The 20,601-nt window shown below is 40.1% G+C and overlaps 1 protein-coding gene across 7 annotated transcripts in view; it reads left to right on the forward strand.

Moving 5' to 3' along the window:
- Positions 1 to 4,849: 4,849 nt before the first annotated feature.
- MIGA1 (mitoguardin 1) overlaps positions 4,850 to 20,601 on the forward strand; it is an 82,496-nt gene continuing 66,744 nt past the window's right edge. Inside the window, exons 1-4 of one of the 7 annotated variants that reach the window (XM_070405414.1) lie at positions 5,001 to 5,082; positions 5,703 to 5,802; positions 10,527 to 10,640; positions 19,197 to 19,374. In XM_070405414.1, coding sequence (XP_070261515.1) covers positions 5,743 to 5,802; positions 10,527 to 10,640; positions 19,197 to 19,374 — 352 coding nt within the window. In that variant the 5' untranslated portion in view covers positions 5,001 to 5,082; positions 5,703 to 5,742. Of the gene's footprint in view, positions 4,930 to 4,980; positions 5,083 to 5,702; positions 5,803 to 6,996; positions 7,028 to 10,526; positions 10,641 to 19,196; positions 19,375 to 20,601 lie in introns of those variants that run through there. The other 6 variants (XM_070405421.1, XM_070405417.1, XM_070405416.1 and 3 more) reach the window with 6 other exon arrangements.

Here is a 20,601-nt window from a genome sequence, read left to right on the forward strand (position 1 = left end):
GGTGCAATTAAATCTGACTTTGGCACCTTCTGCCTGTAGGCCCACTCCAAAATGCTGGCTCTTTTCTTTCAGGGCCTCTATGTGGGCTCCTCAATGACTGCTCGCCTTGCTGGGGACCTCTCTCTGTTTCCTTTCCTAACAGTAGGAAAACTATTTGTGGCTATAACCACTGGTCCACTTAGCTTTGGGTTTGGAAATACAGCTTTTTAAGATAATTCAAGCCTGGCTACCTTCGGTGGCATTTACATGGCCCACAGGAAAACTTTTCTTGCAAAACTGCAAGTACACGCCACTTCCGCTGCTATCTTCTCTCTCTGTTCTGCCATCAGAGGCCTCTTTGAACAGTCTATTGGCTTTATACGTATACACTTTTCCAGATGACATAAACTAGGGCATAGAGGTCAAGTTTCTGAGTTTCTTAAGGCTCCTTCGGTTGCTTTGAGGTAGGGGTAGGGTGGGATAAGCACTTCTCTCTCCCCTCTTGGGGGAGGGGAAGGAAAATGCACAGCACTCCAGAAAACTACTTCCTGGGCATTTTCATTCTCTAGTATTTTTTTTATCAATTCTGCCATTTCATTCCCTGGAAGTTCATGAGGATGGAGGATTGCTAAATGGGCTTTGCATTCTCCTAGCATATTCTGGATGCTCTAGCATCCTTTTTTAGAAGGCACTTGGCATCTATTTTTCTCAACTACGGAGCTGCTGCCAAAAGACATGGAAAAAGTCCCACTTAAAATGTCATGTACCTTAAAAGTATTTGCCAAGATTGTTCTAAGTTCTTAACCATTTTATAGGTATAATTGAACCCTTTGACATTCTGGTAAAGCCTATGGACCCTCTTCTCAAAGTAATGTTTCTATATGCATAAGACAAAACATATATAATTACCCAGGAAACCAGTTATATGGAAACCAGAGGCCCAGTGCATGACATTTGTGCACTGGGGCGGGGAGGGGGGTGTCCCTCAGCCTGGCCTGTGCCCTCTCGCGATCTGGAACTCCAGGGAGCAGGCCTAAGCCGGCAGGCGGACATCCCCAGAGGGGTCCTTAGCGCTACCTTGGAGACAGGAGAGGTTCCCGCCACCGCTGCTGCACTTGCCAGCAGTAAGCCCAGCTTCTGGCTGAGCGATGCTCCCTCTGTGGGAGCGCACTGACCACCAGGGGGCAGCTCCTACATTGAGCATCTGTCCACTGGTGGTCAGTGCGCATCATAGCGACCAGACATTCAGCCATTTCTTCGATTTGCAAATTAGCCTTTTATTATATAGGATAGAGTTTTATCCTTGGAATCTATGGAGATACAAGTAATCCAAGTTAAAATTTTTCATAAGCATCTTAGTGCTTTATACTTATTACTAGGGGCCTGTTGCACGAAGATTCGTGCACGGGGTGGGGGGGTCCCTCAGCCCGACCTGCACCCTCTCCAATCTGGGAGCCCTCTCCAATCCGGGAGTTTCTGTCTGTCTTTGCAATCATATGACTGAATTGTCTGAGACCCCCAACCCAGTTTGGTTTGTTGCTCGCAGAATAATAGAGGTAATTTTTTTTTCTCTTTGCTTCATTGTTGGAGATTTCCTGGAAGTTTTAGGATATGTTCCCTTTAATTTTTCCTAGACACTCTGATTTTACTTATATCTCTCACCTTTGCTTTCTCTCCATCCCCCACCACAATAGTAACTTGCTTCAGGCTCACTTTGCTCTAGTGCAGTGGTTCTCAACCTTTTGGCCCTTTAAATACAGTTCCTCCTGTTGTGACCCAACCATAAAACTATTTTCGTTGCTACTTCATGACTGTAATGTTGCTACTGTTATGAATAGTAATGTAAATATCTGATATGCAGGATGGTCTTAGGTGACCCCTGTGAGAGGGTTGTTCAACCACCAAAGAGGTAGCAACTCACAGGTTTAGAACCGCTGCTCTAGTGTCTAGGACAGTGGTTCTCAACCTTCCTAATGCCGCAACCCTTTAATACAGTTCCTCATGTTGTGGTGACCCCCAATTTCATTGTTACAAATTGAATATAATTAAAGCATAGTGATTAATCACAAAAACAATATGTAATTATATATGTGTTTTCTGATGGCCTTAGGCGACCCCTGTGAAAGGGTCGTTCGACCCCCAAAGGGGTCGTGACCCACAGGTTGAGAATCACTGGTCTAGGAGATCCATCTGCCACCAGAACTACGATTCCCAGAATTCCTGGTGCTTCCTGCACTCTTGGTTTTCCCTTTCTGCTCTGTCTCCATCCCTTGGCCTCCCACTCTACCAAGTCCTCCAAGCCGCCAGCTCTCCTGCTCTGCTTTCTGCCCAGTGGCTTGGGGGGTGTGGCTCGATCGGTTGCTGGGAGCGACCGAGGGAGCCATGTTCCCCCACGCCTTAGGCTCTCCTGCTCTGCTCTCCGCCTGAAACCTGTGTATGCAAATTAACCTGCCATCTTTGTTGGGTTAATTTGCATACTCACTCCTGATTGGCTGGTGGACATTGCAGAGGTATGGTCAATTTACATGTTTCTCTTTTATTTTTTTTGTTTCTCTTTTATTATATAGGATTACATTTATCTTCCCAACACACCAATGAGGAAGCTGAGGTTAAGTACCTTGCCTAAGAGCACATACTTAGTATGTAACAGAAAAAGTATTCCAATTCTGGCAGTCAGATCTACGGCATTGTTTTGACACTATGCATATAGAATCCTCCAAATTCATTAAAGGTTGATGTAGCAAGTACTTCCATATTAGGATGGTAGAAACAACTAAAATTACTCCATGAATTCTACTCCCTGGTTTGACGAGCATTGCATGGTGACTTTGGTTATCTGGTAGAGGAACAAACCTTTAGAATTAATCCAAGCCCCATTTCCCCCTTCTGGGCCAGGGTATCAGAAGAATTCAAGTCCAAATAGGAGACTGTGTCCATCTGCAGCTGCATTCATGTGAAATATCATATCCTATAGTTTAAGCGGCTATTTGTTTGGTTTTCTTTTGCTTGTAGCTAACAGGATCCTGATATACCCAATAATGATTAAGATTGAATATTCTGGCAACCCAGGAGATGGGAGGCTTGGAGCAAATTACATTGATCTAATGAATAAATAAAATATGGCATTTCTTACTCTCCTATTAAAGAGTAAAATTGATACTCAGTATATAATATCTCTCTCATAATGTTTGTTGTGGAAGTAAAGGGGATAATGTTCTTAGAAAAGTCGCTTTAAGTGGTAGTCATCATTGCTGCTCTTCCCATTAGACTGAATGTTTGGAAGTTGTGGGAAGTAGGGAGGAGGTAGAAGAGAAGGTGGAGGAATAAACAAAATAGTCTTACAAATTCCAGGTTCTTCAACTGTCAAGAGAACCATTTATGTTATAAATGTAAAATATTTCCACATAGAACTCAGTCTGTGCATTTTCACTTATTGTCTAGTCACGTCACACATTGGTATTATCATTCTCCTTATTTTCCATTTTGACTAAATGGGAATTTTGAAAACTGACAGAAAAAATTGTTCATTTTAGGTCCTTAGATAGGAATAGTAACATTTGCTCTTGTGTTTTAATTATATTTACAGAATTATTTTGGCTTCTCACCACAATAATTTTAAATCTGCAGTTCTGATGGAATGTTTTGGCTTAGGACTGCACATAGAAACAGCATTTTGTTTTGTTGTCCTCCCCTCCAATGGTTTACTATGTATTAAACAGAACCTCAGAGCAGTGAACACCCTGCCTAATCCCTCAGAGTTGGCCATATTCACATATTATTTGGTAGTCTAATTCAGTAGGAAATGTGGAGAAAAGCTTAAGAGGAATTTAAATCAATAACTTTGCCCTAGCGGGTTTGGCTCAGTGGATAGAGCCTTGGCCTGCAGACCCAAGGGTCACAGGTTCAATTCCGGTCAAGGGCACTTACATTGGTTGCAGGCTCCTCCCCTGTTAAATAATGACTATAACAAAAAATCAATAACTTCATTATCGATACAGGGTTGGAATGCCTGCTAATATTCATTAGTTTAGGGGCTGAGGGTCTATAGTAGTAGAAGTTCTTAATCTGGGATCTATGCGTTGGTTTGGGACATCTGAACTATATATATATATCTCCCCCCCAAAATGTATACACACTTTAACAGCTGATAACTCAATTTCTTTTCCTGATAGCTCAATTTTGAAAATGAAATGTATTTTAATAAACACTGCCTTTATAATTGTTCGAAGTGTGTATACATTTTTTGAGAACTCTATATGTATGTATATATGTATATGTATATAATTTTTTTTAAATACTGTATAAGTGTGTGTGTTTATGTGCATTTTTCTGAGGGAGAGGCCCCATAGTTTTCACCAGATTCACAGAATGGTCCTAGTTCCACAAAAGGTTATGAACTACAATACTAGCTCTTTTTAAAATATATATATATATATTTTTTTTTGTTAATTTTTTACAGAGAGGAAAAGAGAAGGATAGAGAGTTAGAAACATCGATGAGAGAGAAACATGGATCAGCTGCCTCCTGCACACCCCCCACTGGGGATGTGCCCTTAACCAAGGTACATGCCCTTGACCAGAACCGAACCTGGGACCTTTCAGTCCGCAGGCCAACACTCTATCCACTGAGCCAAACCACCTAGGGCCAATACTAGGTCTTGACAGCATTATAACAAGATGAAATTCTTCTAATCTAATTTCTACATTCATCTGGCAAGGGCGGGGGGTAGGGGGCAGAGGGTCTACCCTAAACAAAAATGGCGGGAGCTGCTTCACACGTAGCCCCTCACGCAGACAGGCTAGTCGGCCCCGCCACTTTCTCTTCACCTTCCCACTCCTGACCCCGGAAGGACTCCGCCCTCCCAGCCAGGCGGCTGCTGCTCAGCTCCCGGCAGCGGCGGGGAAGGAGGCGTGCGCCGGCTGCACCTAGCCTGCTGCGCCGGGTATCCAGGTGGGGTCACGGGGCAGAGGCGGCGGCCGGGAGGGGCGGGTACGGGTCGAGCGTCGCCCTAGCCATCGGATTCAGAGTGCGGGCTGCTGGAACGGAAAGCCAGCGGACTTCCCACGCCGGAGGGAGGCCCGCTAAGCGGGGCGCTGAATCAGGGTGAGCTGGCCCGCGCCCCACCGAGTGAGGGGCTGGGCGGCAGAGCTGAGAGCGAGCTCCTTCTCTGGTTCTCCTGTAAAGGGAGCGGGAGACCGCAGAGCGGGGTGGGCGCTGGGGCGGCCCCTGGAGCCGGGGCAGCGCCCTGGAGCTGGGAGGTGGACAGTGCCCTAGAGCTGGGGGCGGGGGGGGGGGGGGGGGGAGGGCAGCGCCCGGGAGCTGGGGGGGCAGCGCCCTGGACTGGAGCGGGGGGAGGGGGACAGCGCCCTGGGGTGCGGTCCAAGGTTCTGCTTGAATGGCCGTGATGTGGGCAGAGAGGAGATTTTGGATGGGGAAGATGATGCTTTCTTTGAAGATGCGTTAGCATCCGGATTGTCCTGTCGGAGCCCTTCATTGAATAAAGTGGTTCAACATTTATTTTATGGAGGATGATTCCTAACAGATGTTTATTTTTTTTTTTAATGTTATCATTGTGGCGACTAAGCATTTTTGCTGTGTACCTTCTCAAAGTTTGGTTGTACAGATTTATGCTTCACGTCAACATTTGGGGGGGTATTTCAGAGTTTTATTCTTTTTTGTTGTTGTTAATCTTCATCCGAGGATATTTTTCTGTTGATTTTTAGGGAGAGTGGAAGAGAGAGAGAAAGACGGACAGAAACGTCGATGTGTTGCCTCCTGTACGCACCCCGACCAGGGCACAGTCGGGTGGAGCCTGCAACCAAGGTACGTGCCCTTCACTGGAATCAAACCCAGGACCCTTTGGTCCACAGGCGGAGGCTCTATCCACCGAACCAAACCGGCTAGTGCTCATTCTTTTTTTAAAAAATATTTTTTATTGATTTCAGAGATGAAGGGAGGAGAGAGAGATAGAAACATCAATGATCAGAGAGAACCATTGGTGGGCTGCCTCCTGCACGTCCCCCCTACCCCCACTGGGGATTGAGCTCGCAACCTGGGCATGTGCCCTTGACTGGAATCGAACGCAGGACCCTTCAATCCGCAGCTCTATCCACTAAGCCAAACCAGCTATTCCAGAGTTTCATTCTTGCTTGGATTATAAAACCAAGTTGTAGAATAGAATTTTAGGATGTTTAAGAGGCAATCTCTATTTGTGACACTTATTTTTAACTCTCCAGTCACTGATTAGAGACAAGTGAGTAATATTACAAAGTACAATATTTTTTTGTGATGATTTAGACTCTCTTTACACTACGGTGTCGGGTGAATTTCCCGCCAAAATATAAGAAGGCGCGGGCAATTATTTAGGTTTCCCGCGCAAAATCAGGGATTTTTATGATACCTATTACCCCAATGGGTATGAAACGGTTCGCATATGCAGGTAGGTATCTTTGTGAATGGCAAACAAACAAATATTTGGTAATACGCAGTTACAATCGGCCCGAGTTTACACGTTTCCCGCACTCCACCGCAAATCTATATGAACCGAGTTAAGACGGCTCCCGCGGAGTACGCGCAATTCACGCGAGCCGACTTAACTCGTTTCCCGCACTCCAAGTGTTTACAAATGTGCATAATCATGAAACTGTCTTCATGTTTATTTTAATACTTATGAAAGCAACTGAAATGGCTGCTTTTTAAAAGTTATTCAGTTATTAATGATTAAGTTTGTAATCACTTCCTCAGTGATTTTAAATGAAAAGTAATGAGGTAGTTAGAATGCAAGAGTACAGATTTGTCAGAATTCATTTGAGAAAACCCCTGCAGCAAATTGAAGTGTTTATTTTCTCTTCCCTCTGCTTAAAAACTTGGAACCCTCTATTATGGAAAAATTCACTTGGGGTGAATAACTCTCAGTATTTTTTTTTCTTCTTTTAGATCTTCATTGTTGAGAGTATTACAGATGTCTCTCCCTTACCCCCACTTTGACCATCTCCACCTGGTTCCCCCCTGTCCCAGGCCTTGACCACCCTGTTGTCGGTGTCCATTGGTAATGCCTATATGCGTATAAGATCTTTCTTTTATCTCTTCCTGCCCCCCATCCCCCTTCCCTCTGAGAATGGTCAGTCTGTTCCATTTCCATGCCTCTGATTCTATTTTACTCACCAGCTTAGTCTGTTCATTAAATTTCTTATTCGTTTATTTTGATTTTTAGATTCAATTGTTGATAGATACGTATTTATTGCCTTTTTATTCTTCTTATTTTTTATCTTTTTCTTCTTCTTCCTCGTCATAAAGAATACCCTTTAACATTTCATGTAATACTGGTTTGGTGGTGATGAACTCCTTTAGCTTTTTCTTGTCTGTGAAGCTCTTTATCTGACCTTCAATTCTAAATGATAGCTTTGCTGGGTAGAGTAATCTTGGTTGTAGGTTCTTGCTATTCATCACTTTGAATATTTCTTGCCATTCCCTTCTGGCCTGCATAATTTCTGTTGAGAAATTAGCTGACAGTCATATAGATGCTCCCCTGTAGGTAACTAACTGCTTTTCTCTTGCTGCTTTTAAGATTTTCTCTTTGTCATTAGCCCTTGGCATTTTAATTATGATATGTCTTGGTGTGGTCCTCCTTGGGTTCCTTTTGTTTGGGACTCTGCACTTCCTATACTTATAAGTCTGTTTCTTTCACCAGATAGAGGAAGTTTTCTCTCCTTATTTCTTCAAATAGGTTTCCAATATCTTGCTTTCTTTCTCTTCTCATCTGACACCTCCATAATGCAAATGTTGGTATGCTTGAAGTAGTCCCACCTTCATATTTTTTAACTCTTTTTTTCTTTTTGCTCTTCTGATTGGGTGTGTTTTGCTTCCTTATATTCCAAATCATTGATTTGATTCTCGGAATCCTCTACTCCGCCTTGAGTCCCTGTAAATTATTCTTTATTTCAATTAGTGTATCCTTAATTTCTGACTGGTCCTTTTCCATGTCTTTGAAAGTCTCACTAAGATCATTGAAGCTCTCATTGAGATCCTTGAGTAACCTTATAACCATTGTTTTGAACTCTGCGTTTGCTTGCTTCCATTTCTTTTGTGTCCTGTTTTCTTTGTGTCCACATTTTGGCTGCTTCCCTGTGTTATTTTCTATGTATTAGGTAGAGCTTCTATGTCTCCTGGAATTGGTAGAGTGGCCTTGTGTTGTAAATGTCCTGTAGGGCCCAGTGGTTCAGACTCCCTAGTTACCTGAGCTAGGCACTCTAGGGGCACCCCTGGTTGGGCTGTGTGCACAGTCTTGTTGTAGTTGAGCCTTGATTGCTGTTGGTGTCAGTTTGAGGGATTGACCTCCAGACCAATTGGCTGTGAGGACCAGCTGTGACGACAGTGGAAGAGCTGCTATCCAGAAGTCACCCCTATGGAGCAGGACTTGTTTCAGTGGGGCTTTGGTACTCACTGAATCTGCCTCCTGAATGTGTCTTTTGTGGATGTGTAGAGTTGTAATCTGGTATGGTCTTAAGCTATCCACCTGGTGCACTGGCTCTGGAGCCTCCTGGGAGGTGCAAAGTTAGCCACTTCCTGGGGCTAAAGGGCAGGAACATCAGAAAGGTCTGCAGATGGCTGCTACTTGTATTGGGCTTGGAAGTGCCCAGGTGAGGCCCAGCTGTGAAGCAAGGCAGGCTGGTGCTAGTGCTGGGTCTTGGGCCTTTTACTGATAGGTTTGGGGCATGCTGATGCCAGCTGCAGCTTGTTTGAGAGATTTTAGCAAAGTCTGAAGTCTGAGCCAGGCAGGTCTTTCATAAGGAAAAGCCACTACAAACAGCTTAAGTGGGGCTGCAAATTGGATGGGGTAGGATCTCAGGAAATCACTGATGGAAACTCAGATATGGCTGCCAGCCAGCTCTGCAGCAGGGGGAGGTCCCAGTGCAGGAACAATGACTCCTGCCAGCAATCCTTGTTTGTGCTTCATGGTTTCCTTTGTATTTCTCTATAATGTCTACATCACAGTTTTTTGTTTGTTTGTTTTTGTTGTTAGGATAAATGTACTATACTTAAGATAGAACTAATTATCCTGAGCCTGAACATTGTAATTCCAATATGCGCGAGGGGGAATTAAATTTACATTGTGGCACTAATGGGGGATCGGGTGTTAGTAGTAGCAATAACCCATTCTAAACATATTACTGTGTTTGATGTGAAATGAAACTACTTAATCAGTAGTTTTAATGCTTGTCTGAAAAGGGGTGGGTATTAACAGAAGGGAGTAGTCTGCTGGAATCCAGAAAAAGAGAGCAGAAAAAATACCTGCAGAAATATAAGGACTTAAAGAAAGTATAGCAAATAAGGTTTTATAGAGGGATGTTGGTAATTTGTTTTTTCTCTTTGGTAATGTTTATATAGCACTATCTAAGGAAAAGAAATGTTAGGTGTACCAGAGACAGTCCTCTCAGGCTTTTTCTTGGCTTGGATAATATTCCTCAGGACCCATTAAATTTGTGCTTACCAGGCAGCATTTTTAATTAATTATTAATTCAGCTCCCTATAATATTTTATTTCAGAAAGGGTATGTTTTTTAAAAAATATATATTTTATTGATTTTTTACAGAGAGAAAGGGAGAGGGAGAGGGATAATGAGTTAGAAACATTGATGAGAGAGAAACATCGATTCAGCTGCCTCCTGCACACTCCCTACTAGGGATGTGCCCACAACCAAGGTACATGCCCTTGACCAGAATCGAACTTGGGACCTTTCAGTCCGCAGGCCGACGCTCTATCTACTGAGCCAAGCTGGTCAGGGCAGAAAGGGTATGTTTTGATAGTGTACGTATTCTTTCACTAGATAGTATATATCCTTATTGTGAATGAATAAATTTGTAAACTAATTTATACAGCAATACTATGTGAATTTGTTTCGTATGTGTCTAGCTGAGTACAATGATAAAATTGAGTTTCTGTCTCTGTAAAACATAGACCCTGAACCATTATGTTTCAGTCAGGTTCTGCTACCTGTAAGGGTCTCTCTGAGTGTCAGCTGTTTCATCTGTAGACATCTGACTTTTCTTTCTTTGGTTTCTATAGAAATAGGCATTAAAACTATATCTAAATTTCATAGCATGTATATGGCACTTTTTTGAAGATCTTTAAAATGGGACAGTAGGATAATAAATGCCTGAGTTCTGAAGTTCAGTGACCGCCGAGGTTCCTTTCTAGCTGCAGGAATCATGATTCAAGCAGATTCCTTTCAATACCCACCATTACCCACCCCCACTGTTATTTGAAGGAAGTACATGGGAAGAGATAGATCTAAAGTATTATGTAAAAGCTGAAATGTTTATTTAACTGGAAGGAAAATTAACTACCTGAACTCAGAGTTCAAATTTAACTCATTTTCTTTTTGGCTGCTTTGGTGAATAATAAGTAAACATTCAGCTCAAGTAAATTTGGCTCACAATACTCTTTTCTTCAGGTAAATGTAATATCATGAATTATTAATATATTAATTTATTATATTGGTAGAGTAACCAGAAATCTTTGTGGTTTTTATGTTTCATTTAATGAAGATTAGAAGAGGAGTCATGTCAGAAGAAACAGTAAGCGAATCACAGTTTTCCTTGAAGACCACAGCACTAAGAGCGTTTGATCGCCCCCTGTCTTGGTACTATTCTCTTTCTCAGGTAAAAAAAAAAATGAAACTAACATGAAGTTGAATAATAAGTTTACTGCTCAGAGCATATTTTGCTTTCAGTGTTTAAAATTTAGTTGAAGTTTTAAAAAGTTCAGTCAAAATATTTATTAAAGTAGTTTACAACTTAACTTGGTTTTATTTTGTTTTTGTTGTTGTTATCAAATTCATAACTCTTAAAAGGCGTTGTATTACTTTTATTTAAATTCTTTATTGTTGAAAGTATTACATGTCTCCTTTTTCCCCCATTGACCTCTCCCTCCCGCCCCCCCAGCACATGTTCTCACCCTCCAACTGTCTGTGTCCATTGGTTATGCTTATATGCATGCATACAAGTCCTTTGGTTGATCTCTTACCCCCCGTCTACCCCCACCTCTCCTCCTTTCCTCTGAGGTTTGACGCTTCTGTGTCTGAGAAGGAGAGAGAGATAGAAACATCAATGATGAGGGAGAATCGATGATTGGCTGCTTCCTACATGCCCCCTGCTGGGGATCAAGCCCACAACCCTGGCATCTGCCCTCGACTGGAATTGAACCCAGGACCCTTTAGTCCGCAGGCCGACGCTCTATCCACTGAGACAAACCAGCTAGGGCTCTGTATCTATTTTGTTCATCAGTTTATATTGTTCATTATATTCCACAAATAAGTGAGATCCTGTGATATTTATCTATGTCTGACTGGCTTATTTCGCTTAGCATAATGCTCTCCAGGTCCATCCATGCTGTTGCGAATGGTAAGAATTCTTTTCTTTTTTATAGCAGCGTAGTATTCCATTGTGTAGATGCACCACAGTTTTCTTATCCACTCATCTGCTGATGGGCACTTAGGCTGTTTCCAAATCTTAGCCATTGTAAATTGTGCTACTATGAACATAGGGGTGCATATATCCTTTCTGATTGGTATTTCTGATTTCTTGGGATATATTCCTAGAAGTGGGATTTTGGGGTCAAATGGGAGTTCCATTTTTAATTTTTTTAGGAAACTCCATACTATTTTCCACAGTGGCTGTACCAGTCTGCATTCCCACCAGCAGTGTGTGGGGACCCATTGGCTGGGCCAGCGGGGGCAGGGGCTGCGGGCGGTTGGCTGGCCGGCACCGCTCCCAATTGGAGTGTTGGGGGCCGATTGGGGGGGGCCTTGGGGGGGGATGCTGATCGGGGCTTGGATCAGGCTGGTTGGCTGCTGCAGTGCGTGTCATAGCCACCAGTCATTCTGATCGTTCTGCCATCTGGTCGCTGGGCTTTTATATATATAGATCTCTGTTCAATTTTTAGATTTTTATTAAGGTGAATTCCTAGAGATGAAAATATTGAGTGTTAGTGTTTGGTATTTTTTCTTTTATTTGTTTATATTATTATACTATTTAGATGACATTTTAAAAGACCAGCAAATGAAATAGTCATTTGCAACAACATGGATGGACCTCGAGAGTATTATGCTAAGTGAAATAGGTCAATCAGAAAAAGCTAAGAACCATATGATTTTGCTCATATAACTGAAACTCATGGACACAAACAGCAGGGTGGTGGTTGCCAGAAGGAAGGGGTGGAGGGTGAAGGGCGCCCTAATATATAGTGATGGGAGAAGATTTAACTTTGGGTGGTGGGCACACATGCAATATACGGATCTTCTAACATAGAAACCCACACCTGAAACCTGTATGATCATATTAACCAATGTCACCCCAATAAATTTAATTAAATAATAAAGAACTTAAATGATTAAAATAAATAAATGAATGAAAAGATCAGCAACAAGACGTAGCAGCACCACTGTATGTAAAGCACTGTGCTAGATAGTTTAAGTACATTTACAAATTCATTTAATCCTTAAAATGATCCTAAAATATTATTATTATCATTATTATTATTATTATTATTAGTTGTTGTTGTTGTTGTTAATCCTCAATGAGGATATTTTTCCCATTCCTTTTCAGAGAGTAGAAGGAAGGGAGGGGAGGAGAGAGAGAAACATTGATGTGAGACACATCGACTGGTTGTTTCCCGCATGAACCCCAACCTGAACGGAGAGCAAACCCCCAACCCAGGTACGTGCCCTTGACCAGGAATTGAACTGAGACCCTTTGGTGCATGGGCTGACACTCTAACCACTGAGCAACAGTGGCGAGGATTGACTTTTTTTAAAAAAAATTATTACTATTTTTTTAATCTTCACCAGAAAATATTGAGAGAAACAGAGAGAGAGGGAGAGAGAGAGAGAGAGAGAGAGAGAGAGAGAGAGAGAGGAGAAACAACGACATTAGACACACTGATTGGTTGCCTTCCACATGCTCCTTGACTGGGGCCAGGGATTGAACCTACGTGCCCTTGACCAGGAATCAAACTCGGGATCCTTTGGTGTGCAGGCCAACACTAACCACTGAGATACACCAGCCAAGGCAGTAATATTATTTAAAATTTATTTTTTTAATAGCTAAGACATTTACGTATTTCAAAAATCAAAACCACATATGTATGTGTATATATATGTGTATATATATATATATATATATATATATGTGTATATATATATGGAGATGTTTTACTCTATCTCAATCCCTTCTACTTAATATCTTACAGGGTTTCTTTATTCAAATATCAGCAAAAGCAATTATGTATTCTTATTTTCTCCTCTTATAGAAGGTAGCAGACAGTAGCATACCTGTGTTTTTGTCTTTTTGTACACTTAAGTTATATCCTGGATATCTTTCCATGTTAATATATATGTAGATCTTCTTTTTCTTTTTTTATTCTTACAGCTACATAATGTCTCTGTACGTGGTGGGCCTTTGGGTTTCTGATCTTATATCGTTACAAAACGGTGTTGTAGTGAATAAGTGAATAAACTTGATATACTTAAATTCATACAGATATAGGTATAGGAAAAATTTTTAGACTTAGGATTTCTGGGTCAAAGAGTACATATATTTTTGAATTTTGATGGATAGTACTAAATTGCCCTCCATAAGAATAGCATTGTTTTGTACTCCCCAAATGTTGGGATTTTTGCCAACTAATAGGTGAGAATGGTATTTCACCATAGTTTTAATTTTCATTTTTATTATATGTTATGTTGAGCATCTTTTCATAGATTTAAGAGCAATTTATATTAAGTATGAACATTTTGAAGGTTTTTTAAAAATATTTTAAATTGATTTTTATTTTATTATTTTTTTATTTTATTTTTATTTTTTTATTATTTTTTTTAAATTGATTTTTAGAGAGAGAGGAAGGGAAAAGGAAAGAGAGAGAGAAACATCGATGTGAGAGTCGATTAGCTGCCTCCTGCATGTCTTCCCCTTCCCCCCACACACACACACTTGCATTTGAGCCCGCAACCCCACATGAGGCCCAACTGGGAATTGAACCAGCAACCTTTCTGTACATGGGATGATGCCCAACCAACTGAGCTACACTGGTCAGGGTGAAGTTTTATTTATTTATTTTTAACATTGGTAAATTCCCAGATTGGCTATACCAATCCACAATCTCACTAGTTAGTAATAGTTGACAATTACTATTGTCAACTATTGTTGCCTATTTATTTGCAGCCTAGAAATTAAAAAAAACTTCATTAGCATTTTATATTTCTTTTTTATGAATTATTTTTGTATCCTTTGCCATACTGGTTTTATTATACCACCTGCTTTTCAATCCTGGAAATACATTTATGAGGCTAGGACTATTGTCCAACTTGTTCCATGGGATATTTAAAAAAAATAATGTAAAGAATTATTGCAGATATATTCTTTGCTCTCAGTCACGGTACTTAGTAAAGTTTTATGGGTACACAGCCATGCTCATTTGTTAATGTTTTATCTGTGACTGCTTTTGCATTAACACAGAGTTAAGTAGTTGCAGTAGAGATCGAATGTTCCACAAGCCTAAAATATTTACTACCTGACGTTTACCAAAAAAGTTTGTTGACCCCTGTATTAAGAGAGCAGACTATAATTTGAATACCAAGAAAGGGCCAGGAAAAAAGGTCAGTCTTGTTGGACAGTTCAGTAGTATTAGAATTGGACTATTTATGAAAAAAAGAAATTTTTGTGTTCATTAGTTCAGCCTCTAAAAATTGACAATCCATGTTGAATGTGATTCAGTTATATAATTAACTAGAGGCCCGGTGCCTGGATTCGTGCACTGGTGGGGTCCCTCGGCCTGGCCTGCGGGGATCGGGCTGAAACCCATGCATATAAGATCTTTGGTTAATCTCTCCCCACCCTTCTCCCTCCCTCCTTCCCTCTGAGATTCATCAGTCTTTCCCATGTTTTCATGCTTGTTTCCATGCCCCCCTGGTGGTCAGTGTGTGTCATAGGTACCAGTCAAATGGTCAAACGGTCAGACACTTAGCATATTAGCCTTTTATATATATAGATTATAATAACGTAGTATAATTTTATAATATAGTAATAGTGAGATATGTCATTGTGACTGAAGTTATTTCAACACATGATACATAACCTGCATGGATTTAAACACATCTTGTCTTTTTGATTCATGTTCCAACACTGGAACTGTGTGATTGAGTAACTTTGGCAAGTTACTTAACCTCTTTAAAGCCAATTTTTATCTACAAAAGGAATGAAACCAGTGTCCAGCACATAGTAAAGATGAGTGAACATCCCAATAAATATTCACTCCCATTTTATTTCCCTGCTTTATTTATTTAAGGAATAATACATTTTCCAAGTATTTTTCTATCATTTAATGAATACATACTCTAAACAAAATACTTAAGTCTCTTTAGCTTCTGCAGTTTTCTTAAGGGTCATTTTGGTATATTACAATGTATCATGTTAATACAAACAAACTCTGTTTTTCAGTTGGAAAAGGGTAAGTAGTTTAGTTGATTTTCCAAAATCAGAGTGGAGTGAGAGAGACTAGGAATTAACTAAACACTTAAAAATAAAAATCTGTCTAAATGCAGTGTGGTATTCTGAATTGGTCCTGGAATAGAAAAGAACAATAGTGGGAAAACTGGTGAAAGTAGAATAGGGCTATAGCTCTTTTTTTTTTTAAATTGATGAGAGAGAGAGAGAGAGAGAGAGATATTGATTCGCTGCTCCACCCATCCATGCATTCATTGGTTGCTTCTTGTATGTGCCCTGATTGGGGACTGAACTGGAATCCTTGTTATATCAGGACGACACTCTAACCAACTGAGCTACCTGGCCAGGGCAAGGTCTATAGTTAATAATAATGTGCTAATGTTAATTTTTTAGTTTTGACAAGAGTACTATGGTTATGTAAGATATTAATATCAGAGAAAATCTGGTGATGTGGGAACTTTCTCTACTATCTTTGCAACTTTTCTGTAAATGTAAAGTTATTCCAAAATAAGATGTTTGTTACACTAAAATATTAAGAGCTCACATGTTTTGAATGCTGCTTGTGTGAGATACTACTTTATATATGTCATCTCCTTTTGTAACAACTGTATGAGGAAGATATTAATATCCCCATTTTCCAGAGTTTGCAGTTAGCATGTGACTTGTGGTATGTTCCAGTTGTCAGATTTATTCAAAATAAATGTGTTAAGCATCACTGTGTTTCAGTCAAGCTCCAAAGTGTTGAGCAAGATCTAGATGTAGTCCCTGCATTAACTAAGAGTTAGCTTAGAACCCTCCCACAAACAAACAAACAAACAAACAAACAAAAAAGGAAGAAAGAAAAGGTGTGTGGTAAGTACTGCGTTGGACTTAAAGGAATACATCAATTTAATTCTAGTGAGAAGTTTATGCTGTGTAAAGTGAAACGTTATTGGAGCAGAAGACTTGAATGTAACCAAATAACTGTTCTGTTTCCAGAGAACATTGGATGAGGGAGGAAAACTTGGCAAGACCGTTAAACAGTGGCATCAGGTTATGGAGCGGGGAGGATTGTGCAATATGAGCACAAGGAACAGGGTCTTATTCCTTTCTTTTTATTCTCAGCGTGTGGCCCATAAGTTGATGTTCAATGCATGTTGAATGAATAGGACACATGTCTAGTTTTCATTTTGTCTGGAGGTAAGAAAATGAGATGCTGTAGTTCCAGTGTTCCAGGCAATGGTATACAAGTATTTGACTTTCCTGGGGGGAGGGGGTGGAAGTAACAAATGAAAAGTGATAGGCAGGAGTAATATTAGAGACTTTCAAACCTTGTGTTGTCTAGATTACTTAGGATAAACATCTTCCTCTGGGAAATTTGCCTTATTTTTTGTCATGGAAAGGTTTCCTTTTTTCGTGAGATTAGGACTATAAACTTTAATGGGAATTTTATGTAAAAATAATACATAAACATATAAATAGAATTTAGATTTTACTCCCAGCCAGCATGGCTCAGTGGGTGAGTGTTGACCTATGAACCAGGAGGTCATGGTTCGATTCCCAGTCGGGGCACATGCCCTGGTTGCGAGCTTGATTCCCAGTGTAGGGTATGCAGGAGACAGCCGACCAATCATTCTCTCTCATCATTGATGTTTCTATCTCTCTCTCCCTCCCCTTCCCTCTCTAAAGGTGTTCCACTATCATCAGGACTGATTCTCCTAACATGACAAAAACTAGCCCCCTTATCCGTCTTATACACAATTTCACCTATTAATCTAAACCTCCTAATTATATCCTTATTATCAATTGCAATTGGAAGTTGAGGAGGATTAAATCAAATGCAATTATGTAAAATTATGGCTTATTCATCTGTTGCTCATATAGGATAAATAATTTCTATCTTAATTTATAATCCAACCATAACATTATTAAACCTATTTATTTATCTATATCAGGGGTCCTCAAACTTTTTAAACAGGGGGCCAGTTCACTGTCCTTCAGACCGTTGGAGGGCCGGACTATAGTTTAAAAAAAAAACTATGAACAAATTCCTATGCATATTGCACCTATCTTATTTTGAAGTAAAAAAACAAAACAGGAACAAATACAATACTTGTATTTGCATGTGGCCCGCGGGCCATAGTTTGAGGACCCCTGATCTATAGTCTAATAACTACTACATTCATACTATTCATAATAAATGCATGAACCACAACAACCTCCTTATTCCACATATGAAACAAGACACCACTAATTATCACATTTACTGAAGAAATTATAAACTGGCGTCATATACTTAAAGAAAGGTTCTCACTACAAGAGCCCCAGCGTTTGCTGCATGGGAGGCAGTGGAAAGGTACTAGTTCCCCTTCCCCCCCCCCTTTTTTAAAGTTTTGTTGTTTTTTACTTTAGGAGTAGGATATTCTTTTTAAAAAATATATTTTTTTATTGATTTCAGAGAGGAAGGGAGAGGGAGAAAGAGATAGAAACATCAATGATGAAAGAGAATCATTAATCAGCTGCCTCCCACACGCCCCGAACTGGGGATTGAGCCTGCAACCCAGGCATATGCCCCTGACCAGAATCAAACCCGAGACCCTTTATTCTACAGGCCGATGCTCTACCCCCCGAGCTAAGCCGGCTAAGGCTCTTTTGTGTTTTTTAAAATATATATATATATATATATATATTTTTTATTTTATTTTATTGATTTTTTACAGAAAGGAAGGGAGAGAGACAGAGAGCCAGAAACATCGATGAGAGAGAAACATCGACCAGCTGCCTCCTGCACATCTCCCACTGGGGATGTGCCCGCAACCCAGGCACACGCTCCTGACCGGAATCGAACCTGGGACCCCTCAGTCCGCAGGCCGACGCTCCGTCCACTGAGCCAAACCGGCCTCGGCAAAATATATTTTTATTGGAGGAAGGGAGAGGGAGAGAGAAATAGAAACATCAATGATGAGAGAGGATCATTGACTGGCTGCCTCCTGCACACTCCCTACTGGAGATGGAGCCTGCAATCTGGGCATGTGCCCTGACCAGGAATCAAGAATCGAACGGTGACCTCCTGGTTCATAGGTTGATGCTCAACCACTGAACCGTGCCAGCCAGGGCAAGATTTGTATTTTCTGTATTCCCAGTGCTTCCTGATCAATGGAAGGCATTCCCTAAATGTTTATGGAATATAATTAGTACAATTAGATTTTATTTTAATTTTTATAGCACAGTGCTAGTACATTGTAAGATGCTGAGAATTTGTTGATTAATTCACAAATAAAATGGCTTATTCAGATGCTTTTAGAAATTGAGTTAATGTATGTTTGTCTAAATTTCTAGATGGTTAAAAAAATTGGTTCATTGAGAAGGTTTGATTTAATCATTCCAATAATGAAAAATCTTGCTATCATTCAGGCAGAAAATTCAGTTGCAGAATTAATCCTTAGTTGTTCAACAAATATTAATGAGGTTGTATAATGTTATACTGCTCTTGATTCCTTGGGTAATGTTACTTACCTGAGAACTTCAGAGCAGTGGGTAAAAAATTACTACATTTTGTTTTTTTTGGTGGGAGGGTTGGTTCTAAAATTCAAATTGAGCTAGCTGCATTGAATGAATAAATATTACCTGGGTAGTATTTAATACTAGATTAGTTTAAGAATAATTTTAGTTTTTATGTCTTTATTTTAAGTGAACAAATAAAAGATGTTTTTCTCAACCTAACTGCATCTTTTCCAGATCAGGTTTTCACCGGTAGCTAAAAAGTTGATTGTGGTAACTGCAGTGACTGCCGTATCTGTAATTTTTCTGGCCCATCACTTTAAAAGAAGACGTGGGAAGAAGAAAGGAAAAATATTACCATGGGAACCAGAGCACCTCATACTTGAATACACTAAAAGAGCAGCGTCAGAAAAAGGTGTGTAGAAATAGCTAAATTAAGTCTACAAAAGAAATGTTATATGTAAATCATAATTGAATGCAATGATTTCAGTGGTTTAGTCTCCAAAATTTCCTTCCTTAATATTTAACTCACAAGTAATGCAGATGAATTTTAGACAAATTAGGAAATACAGATGAGCAAATAGAAGAAATTAAAACCATTGGAAACTTTGCTCCCCTGGAAATAACTACTGATAATATTTTGGCATATGTTTGTCCATTTATATTTCCTTTTAAATATCATATTGAGGGAAAAAAAAAACCCAAAAAAGCAAATAAAGATAATATTGAGACATAAAATTTCATACAGTAGTCTCCCCTATCCATGGTTTTGCTTACTATAGTTTCAGTTACCTGCAGTCAACCATCAGAAAATAATAAATGGAAAGTTCCAGAAATAAATAATTCATAAGTTTTAAAATTGTGTGCCGATGTGAGTAGTGTGATGAAATTGTACGCTGTCCTGCTTCATCTGGCCTGGGACAGAATCATCCATTTGTCCTCCACATCCACGCTATATATGCTACCCACCTTTTAATCACCTGGTAGCCATTTCACTTATCACATTGACTGTCACGGTATCAGAATGCTTGTGTTCAAGTAACCCTTATTTTACTTAATTATCACCCATTAGCATAAGAGTAATGGTTTGACAATTTGCATGTGCCAGAGGGAAACCATGAAGTATGTATGTATAGGAAAAAACAGTGTGTATACATATATCTATATATATAGTTCAGTACTATTTGTGTTGTAAGGCATCCACTGTGCATCTTGGAATGTATTCCTGACAGATAAGGTGGGGGGGGGGGGGGGTGTGCGTTACTGTATTATGTACAAGAAAATGATTTATGTATTTTTTTATTGATTTCAGAGAGGAAGGGAGAGGGAGAGAGAAATAGAAACATCAATGATGAAAGAGTATTATTGATTAGCTGCCTCCTGAACACCCCCTGCTGGGGATTGAGCCGTCAGTCAACCCGGGCATGTGCCCTTGACTGGAATTGAACTGGGACCCTTCAGTCCTCAGGCCGATGCTCTATCCACTGAGCCAAATCAGTCAGGGATGATTTATATATTTTAGGTAAAATTCAGATCATACCTTTTGTAGTATGATCTTAAAATATTTAACAGTATGTAAGAATGTCCTTCCAGGTCAATAAATATATATCTGTGCCATAATTTAAATTTTTATTTACTTATT

This window comes from Myotis yumanensis, unplaced genomic scaffold, assembly GCF_028538775.1.
Source record: "Myotis yumanensis isolate MYYU_CA2020_CCGP unplaced genomic scaffold, mMyoYum1.0.hap1 SCAF_2, whole genome shotgun sequence".
Taxonomy (NCBI): Eukaryota; Metazoa; Chordata; class Mammalia; order Chiroptera; family Vespertilionidae; genus Myotis; species Myotis yumanensis.